The 9,185-nt window shown below is 41.1% G+C and overlaps 1 protein-coding gene across 1 annotated transcript; it reads right to left on the reverse strand.

Moving 5' to 3' along the window:
* Positions 1-1,419: 1,419 nt before the first annotated feature.
* On the reverse strand, positions 1,420-5,701 carry cldn11a (claudin 11a). Its single transcript, XM_075447615.1, has 3 exons — positions 5,251-5,701; positions 4,902-5,066; positions 1,420-3,524 (listed from the first exon to the last, which is right to left on the reverse strand). Exons 1-3 carry the CDS (start codon positions 5,474-5,476, stop codon positions 3,262-3,264), a joined length of 654 nt encoding a protein of 217 aa, XP_075303730.1. The 5' UTR covers positions 5,477-5,701; the 3' UTR covers positions 1,420-3,261.
* Positions 5,702-9,185: the final 3,484 nt, after the last annotated feature.

Here is a 9,185-nt window from a genome sequence, read left to right on the forward strand (position 1 = left end):
GGATGTAATATTGTGGGTAATATTTTTTGATTCTGTAGATGTTGTACATGTTTTTCCAAGATATGGCAAAAAGAACAAAAGACTTTAAGTCTTTTTTTGCCTAATGAACTAAAATTGTGTCAAAAATCCCTCGTAAAGCTCTTAATCAATCAATCAAGCAGGTGAAGGTTTGCCCTGCAATTTCACTCCGTTTTATCTTTAAGGCAATGGTTCAACATTCTGAAAAGTACGCACATTCACAGATAGTAAGATGGGTGGTTCAAATATCGACAGAATTGTTTCTCTTGCACTCTAATAGCTTTAAAATAAGTATTACATAGATTAAATGATGCCACTCTCAGGGTGCACCCTGGACAGGTCACTAGTCCATCCCGAGCCAACACCGAGGCAAATACGACAAATCACCATGCAAACCTCAATAGATTTAGGATTGCCAAGTGTGTTGGGCAGTGGAAGGGAAGACAAACCCCGCAAATATGGGAAGAACATGCAACTCCACACAGAAGGGCCCCAGCCCAGATTTGAATCAGTAGCTTTCTGTCTGTCAGGTGACAGCGGTAACCACAGCACCATTGTGCAGCCCCCCGCAACAGACCCATAACTCAATCTGGCAACGCAAGGCCTCACCCCATTTAAAGTAAATGAGAAGTGAAACCGTTGCTGCTTGAAATGCATATGTATGACTCAACCCCTCACTCACCGCACCCTGAGACTCACTGCACCCTTGAACCTAAACAGAGGGTGTCACGAAGAGGAAATGAAACTGCTACACTGCAGGGATCGCATTAGAAGGAGTTCTGCAGAAAGCAGACTCAGCAGACACAAACATAACTATACAGTTTCAATGTCTCTGCTTTATTTTAAAGCAGTATTTGACGCTCTTGTAATATTTTCAATAATCCTACCCTCTTGGGTTTTGATGGCTTGTAGAGAAACCCAAAGAGGCAATCCTACTCGTATGCTGCTCACCTCCTGTTTTTCAAACATGCCACTCAGGTAATGCGTGACAGGCTCCAGTAATTGGGAAGTGCACAGCCTGCCAAAAATGACACCAAAGCACCAAGCAGGTGAGGTCAACTTCGGTACGTGGCGCAATAAATTTTGGAGCACAATTGTGTCTCGATCTGTGGTCTTCACTTTGACCCTCTTTCCACTGGGAATCTGGGAATCTCTCTGCATCGCTCTAACATTATTGTTATGATTTTTTTCTCTCTCTCTCACTTTTTTTTTTTTTTACTGCGGAAGGGTAAAGGTTCATGGCTGATGTCCAAGTGGCGCTGAAGGATTCTGGGTAGAGAAATAAAAAAGGACACACCGTTTACAGAGGATACTCTCGAACAAAAAGTTAGATATTCAATCTGAAAATAATTGCTTGAAAAGATTGAACATCAGAGAGAATAGATTATGGAGTGCAGAAGATTGAAAAGAAGATCGTCATTTAATAGTCTATTAAGTCAACTTGAAGTATAGCATATCATAGCACTGCGAGTGTCGTTCATCAATACAGGACAGCTTGTTTGCTTACTGCCCTTCCCAATGGCCTCCTGTGGACTGGATGGATCCGTGCCTGGAACAGCATCACATTTCAGGGAATACACACACACTGCCATGATTACACACTCTGGCGTGCCAGGAAATGACATGAAAAATGACAATGATACGTGAAAAGGCGTAGAGATCAGTATGCCCACTCGATGATTGCATATTTGTGTCTGTTAGAAGATAAGTTGAGGACACGAGTTAGAACATACTGTCTTCAAAGTGTAATATCTGTGGTGTGACTCAGTGACCTTGACAAGAGTCTCCCTCTGAGGGTGTTGGGGGAGGGTTGGCTGACATATCTGTGCTTTTTTTTTCACTCCAGGTCACCGAGTCAAATTAGATTACGACCCATTACAATTTCCTCAGTTTTCAGCTCAGATTCACATTAACGTAGATGCGCATACTGTAAAACAGTCACTCCTTGTCACTGATCTTTCATAGCAGTGATTACAATTCATCTCAAACATGCAGCTGTTATTTTCTGGGATTGCCGAATAATTTCCACCGAGACAGAAGCAGCAAAATGATCTGAGGGATGAGCACATTTTACCAAAAAGTTGCATTTGAGACTTAAAGCAGTCTTATTTAAATTGTCTTTATTGTTGAAAATGAAACAGTAGAGTGTATGTGAAACAATAAATAGCCATAGCTGACACTGCTTTTTGTTGAGCCGGAAATACCAGGTCCCCTCAGCTGTGTGTTACAGTATAGGCCTTTAAAAAGAAGCTCATCTACATAATGCTGATTTTAGTGCACACTAGTAAAATATGCTTTTAGCTACAGGCATTTTTTTAAAAAGCTAATCTATGTTTGGAGGTTTGACTAATAGAAATGTATAATGCCACATGCTTTTCACACGTATTAATTATTTAAAACTAAAACAGAAGTTAGTAGAAAAACACCAAATGTAACTAAAGAGATGAACATTGTACTCATTAAATGTTGTACTATACAATAAGTTATTGCAGTGCAAATACAGAGACTAGAGCACAGAATGTAACACTGCTGGATGAAGCTTTCTTGTCAAATCAATGTTTCCCCTCATGAGACCGCCATCCTGTTGAGGCTTAGCAAAGCAGTGCTACATTATTTGAATCAAGTCTATCGACTCAAGAGTTGCACAATACTGTTAGAGAGAAATCAATGCATATAAACAACGTGAACACATTTTCAGTTCCAAGTATAATACCGTCATCCCTGCTTTAATCAAAACAATACATCGTGGTTATTTTTTTTTTGGTTTGAAAAAAATAAAAATCATCATCAAAAGCATAAGAACAAGTAACAAGATTTATTTATCTTTTAGGTACATGATAGAAAAATAGCAGTGATGTAGAATATCTCGGTAAACAAGGCTTCTGTTCAGGCAACTGCTCAGGAGACTGTACAATTATGTAAAAGTGGGGTGAGTCCATACCACACCCAACACGAGGAGGCTGGGGGAAGAGCTCCGCAGGACAAAGGCAAAGCTCAAGCAAAACAGTCTTTTTTATTTCTTTGTTGGAAAATTAGTGTGCTGTATGTTTGTGTGGTCATTCAAGATAATCCAACATGAATGAAGAGTGCCAATGTGTCTCCTTCTCCTCCAGTCCTGATTGTAATGTAAATGGGATCGTATTGGATATGAATACAAGCATTTGTTTGCTTTTCTGCATATGTCTCTATAAACAGACCACAGTCCCCCTACGCAGCCACGTAGGATTAAAAATCTCTCCAATCTCAGACGTGGGCGCTTTTGGCATGATTGGTGGAAGTGACAGCCGGCTGGTTGCCACCTCCCTGTTTGGAGTAGTAAAAATGGTTGTTGTCCTGGTGGGAGCGGGAGGAGGAGGACTCTGATGAGCAGGTGAGGATGGAGCCACCGAGCAGGCAGAATATAGTGCCCACCCATCCAGTGTAGAGGGAGAAGCCAAATGACATGAGGCCATGCTCCTGGTGGGCGCCAATGGGAAACCAAACGGTAGACACCATGCCACACAATGCTAAGGAGGACAAAAAGAGAAAAGAAATGTTGAGTTGGGAATCAAAATGGTGCTGCTTATCACAATAAATACACACAAACATCCTAATGTGCCACATAGAATTCAAGGACTGTGGCTACCTCTGAGTGCGTGGATAAATGCCTCCACCAAAGCTCATGTAAAGAGGAGGAGCGGTGGTCCACAATGACATCATGATGTGCAACATTTCCCCTACTTGTTCCGTATGAACAAGCAAGGTGAGCAACATAATGAGGAAAGCTAAAACGTGCCCAGTGCTTTATAAACCGAATACCAAAAGTTCCTGAAAAAGCAGCAGTGGCTGACATGTAGCTAAAAGTTGAATATGGCAATGCAATATTGCACAGCTGAATATCAAACATGCACATATGCATATTGCAACAACTCAGTATCTATGGAGGGAACATTACAAAATGGAACACGGGCAAATTGATGCAAATTGGCACGGATAAATCCTGTCTATACACATACGGACTGCGTAATCTTTACATTCTAACAGCTGGAATAACATGCAGCAATGGTTGTAATTAAAATGTTGCAGCGTGTAAGTGCAAAATATGGATGAGCATGACCAATACTAACTAAATAATACTGGATAAATGACATGCTGGAACGAGTATAGAGGACAGATACACCTAATCCTTGCAGTCTCACTTCAGTAGTTTCTTTCTTTTTTTTTTTTTTTTCAGAACACATCATTTGGTCCTTTGGGCATTAAGGTGGGTTGGAAATGGGCGTAGGGTGGGGTGGAAATGCCCCTCTGTAAAGAGCTACTATAATAAAGTCCTCCTTGATGAATAAGTATTTCAAAAATTCAACAACTGTGAGATATAGATGTACAAATGTCTTGTCATGAAAATCAAAAAGTGTCACGGAAAAGTAAAATGATATGAAACCAGGTGTTAAAACTTCTTTTCAGGGAAGCAGGTGGTGGAAAATACTGCAGCAAAAGCCAAATATTTATAATCACAGTAAAGCTCGGTGTGGGAATTCCCATGTGGCTCAGGACAAAGGCAGGGTGTGGATGAGAGTAGGTGGATAGGAGGAATGTGATGAGGTTCGAGAGGAAGGGTTCAGTGGAACAGGAACACATTAGTGCGTGAGCGGCAATGTGTGCATATGTGTCCAACCTCGGGAGAAAGCCAGTCACATTCGACATCCTCTGCTCTCCGCAGCTTGCAAGCATTTGTGCAGAGGTTAAAATAGATCAAAATGGAGAGTTTAGGGAGGGAAACTTTGTTTACATATCAGCGTCACACACTCTGTGTCCCGCTCTGATTTACATTAGTCTAACCACAGCATTTCATGTTGTAAAGTAAACACTTCAGTAAGTGAATGAGATAAAATTATGTCTCTTACAAACTATAAGCATGAGCACTCCTCCCACGATGGCACGTTTGTTCTTGGAGCTCTGGGGTTCGCCTCCAAGGCTAATGCAGGGCATGGACATGAGGAGCATTCCCACCACTGGTAGACCCAAGATAGATCCTGTGATCATCAGGGCACGGGTTGTCTGGATGTAGGCTGCGGAAACAAGGAAGGAAAAGAAAAAAAAAAGACATCCATCATGTAGCTGTGTTAGTTGTGGGTCTGGCACTATGAGTTAAATACCAATGAAGATAAGTCAGTGGAACAGTTATGAAAACCGATTACCGAAAGAAAGACAGAAACATTGAGCTTGAGTGTCTGGAAACAGGATAGTGTCTACCTGGCAGGTCAAGGATCTGAGTTAGGGACACGCAGTGGTAGAGGGCTGTAGAGATGACACAGTCCGCCCAGGGTCCCTTGGCTCCCAGCTCGTCCATTTTTTTGCAGGTGTTCAACCCATATTTACACATTATCACCCAGTCATTTGTAGATATAGCAATCACGATGCCCAGCCAGCCGAGAAAGCTGAGGAGAAAGCCGCTCAGTTGTAGACAAGAGTTCGCCATGGTACAAAGTGTGCGTGAAGACCACTTGACCCGAGATCAGAAACAGAAAGCCTAAAACTCTACCCTGAGTGGAAACACAAGACACAATGACAAAACTTTGGAGAAATAAAATCTAGAGCTGGTATTCCACCAAATAAGTTAATCCAGTATAAAGTTTATTTTCCCAGTCCAATTCAGTAATTCCATCCAAGGAGCTATGTCGAGCACTTCAAAAGAATGAAACTTTTACACCATCAAATGCTTTATAAGGAGGGGTTCGGAAAGGAGAGAAAAAAAGCTCAACATTTTTAACCAATCAGAGGCATGCAGAAAAAAAAAAGAAAGGAAAAGAGGAAAAAAACTAAAGGTTCTGTGTGGGTGGGTGGGGGTGATACACCCTTATTATGTAGTGGTGCACTGACCCTGTCCAGCAGCAGGTTGGTATTCAGAATATCTAACAAGAGATCTGCTGCCATCTACTGGTCACAATGTATTTCTTCGAGTGTCAAACAAATGTACATTATTTCCACTATAACATCCTACTTTCCCTCCTTTTCAACTGCAAACATTTTCAATGCAGTATCACTGAAGTTGAATGAAAAATAAAATTAAATACAGAAGTGAATATAGGAGAAAAAGCCCTTTCAATGTTTTTTTTATTATTATATGTACATTGCTATTCAATTACTGTCTATATTAATGTGTGAACAGCATCTAAGTTGATCAAAGAGAACTTAACTTTAGCTACTTTTTAAACTGTAATTAATCTGATAGATAGAATTATAACTCTACATACTAGATTAAGATCAGATGCAGCGTGTTAACAAGATGGCAACCATCAGCAAAGATCTGAAAAAAATAAAATTTTGCTACCTATGAATCTGGGAAGGGTTATGAGGTCATTTCCAAACAATACAGAGTCCATCCTTCAACAGTGAGAAAGATAATTAAAACATTAAAGACAGTTTCTAATATTCCCAAGAGTGGACGTCGCAGGAGGTTCACCTCGAGGTCCAGCTGTGCCATGTTCAGTGGAACCGCAAAACCCAAGAGCTACTGTATGTCTCAGCCTCTACAGGCCTCAGTCAGCGTGTCCAATGTTAAAGTTCATGACAGTATGATTAGAAAAAGACTCAACAAGTACGGCTCGTTTGGAAGAAAATGCCAGCTGCTTCTCTCTAAAAAGAACATGGCAGCATAGCTTAGGTTTGCAAAAAATGAAACTGAATGAACCATAAAACTTTTAGAACAATGTCCTTTGATCAGATGGGTCCCAAACGAGGAAGTTTGGCAGAAAAGCTCAGAACCTTGTTCAGCAAAAAAAAAACAAAGACAGCATATCATCACAAACACCTCAAACCACCTGGCAAGCACAGCGGTGGAGGGGTGGTGATTTTGATTTGCAGGGCACCTTGCAGTCAACCATGACCCCTCTGCATATCAAAGTATTCCAGAGTCAAATATGAGACCACCGGTGTGACAGATAAAGCTTGGATGAGACTGGGTCATACAACATGTCAGAGAAATCTACAACAGAATAGCTGAGAAGAAAATAATCACAATGTTGCAGTGACCCAGACCTAAGCAAATGGAAGCGAACTTTAAACTGAACCTGAAAACTATAGCAATGCTTTTAAAGAGGAGTGGGCTGAAATTGCTCCATTAAGATGTGAAACTGAACTGACTGATGTGTCATTCAGAAGAAGTTATTACTGCTTAAGAGGGTTCTACAACCTATAGAATCGTGGGTATTTAGTTTTTCCACACACTGCTTTGCAGGTTGCCACATTCATTTTGCATTTCCAGAATGTTTGCTACATATCTTTATCATAATAATTCACACTTTAGAATTGAAAGGGGATCTACATGTTTTTTTTATTTTTTGCGTCTCTGAGGAAACCTGTGATGGGGATATGGGTCCACATCTGAAGCATCAAAACTGATTCAAACAAAAACAAACCAACGCATTTTTTTCATGTTTTTCTAGATATTAATCTCTCATTGTCAGCAGCAGCCGCATGCTGTGTCACTGCATGGCGTCGCTTTAATTTTCTAAAAGGGAAAACGGTTGTCGTGTGACAATACCACAAACACACTCAAAAGTTAATTTTCATCACCAAAGCTGGGCCCTTTCAGATGTGAATAACAGTCCGTTTCAAGCCTAATCAACTTCCAGCTGTCAGCCTCCTTTTTTTCTGCTTGAAGTAGCCCGTTTGGTCATTTGGCTTGTTAATTGACATTTTCGGAGATGGATGAGGCTCTCACAAACAAGAGACTGAACTTTCTTCATATAGTCTCACCGAAACGCTGTTACCGGCCACAGCAAGGACAGCAAGGAAATAATTCCACTGCTTCCAGTTCAGCCTTCGCGGGTGATAAATGTAAGTTTAATGTTTTATGTGGACAAATCATGCTTCTGTTTCTGGGCTCGAATAAACAAGATACGTCACCTTCAATGATGTAAAATAATTAGGTTCAGTTTGTCTGCTTTTAACGTAGGATGCCGGGTGTTCATTTTTTGTGAAAAGAAAGAAATAAAGTAACACGAAAATATATGTATCTTTTTTGTTTCCCCTATGGCTACATGGTTTCGGGCTACGCTGTGATGACAAGTCAGCATCTTGAACAGTGCTCAGGTACTGGTTTATTGTCCAATTCTTCAGCAGGGGGAGACATAGCACAGCAGTGGTCCATAATTGACATTCAGGCGTTGTAGGACATATTGTTTCATTCCTCCCATCCTTGCCGGATGGAGTCAAATAAGTCCTCCATCACTCACAGCAGCAGCATAGCAATCAGTTTGAGAGGAAAACAGAGAACGTCTGAGGTGAGGTGCCCCAGATGTTTGGAGGCCTGCAAAGTCACAAACCGGACACAATTCTTCCTTCCATGCTTTGCCCCGTGGTTTTTTTGTCCTTTTTTGGTTATGTACCAGTTTACAAAAATAGTTTGAGATGAGATTCCTGATCTCAAGATAAAGCCTACATGTTTTTTGAACGTGAGCTTATTTCTAACAACTTTGAAGATGTGCATGTTAAGAGCTGCCTTTTTCCTTACCTCACCATCAAGATCTAACATAGGCTGCGTACTTGGATTTCACTTTAATTCAGGCCGGTGCCATGGACTGGGGAAAAAAAAAAAAAAAGGAATAGGAAAACTTCCCAACATCAGTATGACAAAGTGCAGGTGAAAAACCTCGGTTGCAGCCTGCGTTTCTGCAATAATGGCACTGTATCTTGTTAATGCGAGCTCAGTATTTCTTGCTGCTGCTTCAAAGGAAGAAAACCTCCCTCTGAAGATAATCAATTAAGGCTTTCACCGGGTTCCAGTGTAGGTAGATATTGAGTTGTGGTCACTCTGTGTAGCACTTTAATGTTTTAAATGACACTCCTGTGTAGTTGTTAACTTTTTTCAGTACTTGTGGGAGAGCAAATTCGTTTTGCCCAAGATTAGATGGAGAGCTGCAGGCACTTAGTGGAGTTGAGGCAATTACAAAGCTCCGCCACACAATGCACAAGCGCCTGGCACTACTCTGGTCAGCCCTGTAGCTTTTTAAACCAACCTCCAGCTGACACTTGAGTAGGGATTGTGTGTCTTTTTGTGGACGTTACAGCGACTTGTTCTTTCTCTGATGGTTAGCTTTGGATAAACACCAAATAGTCTTCGTCGGAACTGAATCCTGCCTCAAAACGAGGCAAGACATCATTTGGCATCAGGGTTAGGGGTATGG

Source organism: Odontesthes bonariensis, chromosome 17, assembly GCF_027942865.1.
Source record: "Odontesthes bonariensis isolate fOdoBon6 chromosome 17, fOdoBon6.hap1, whole genome shotgun sequence".
In the NCBI taxonomy this organism is placed as follows: Eukaryota; Metazoa; Chordata; class Actinopteri; order Atheriniformes; family Atherinopsidae; genus Odontesthes; species Odontesthes bonariensis.

Coding starts and splice junctions, on each gene's coding strand:
- cldn11a (XM_075447615.1), bottom strand. CDS start 5,476: ATGGCGAACTCTTGTCTACAACTGAGCGGCTTTCTCCTCAGCTTTCTC. Junction 5,067..5,250: donor TCAGATCCTTGACCTGCCAG/GTAGACACTATC, acceptor TTGTTTCCGCAG/CCTACATCCAGACAACCCGT. Junction 3,525..4,901: donor AGTGCTCATGCTTATAGTTT/GTAAGAGACATA, acceptor TGTCCTCCTTAG/CATTGTGTGGCATGGTGTCT.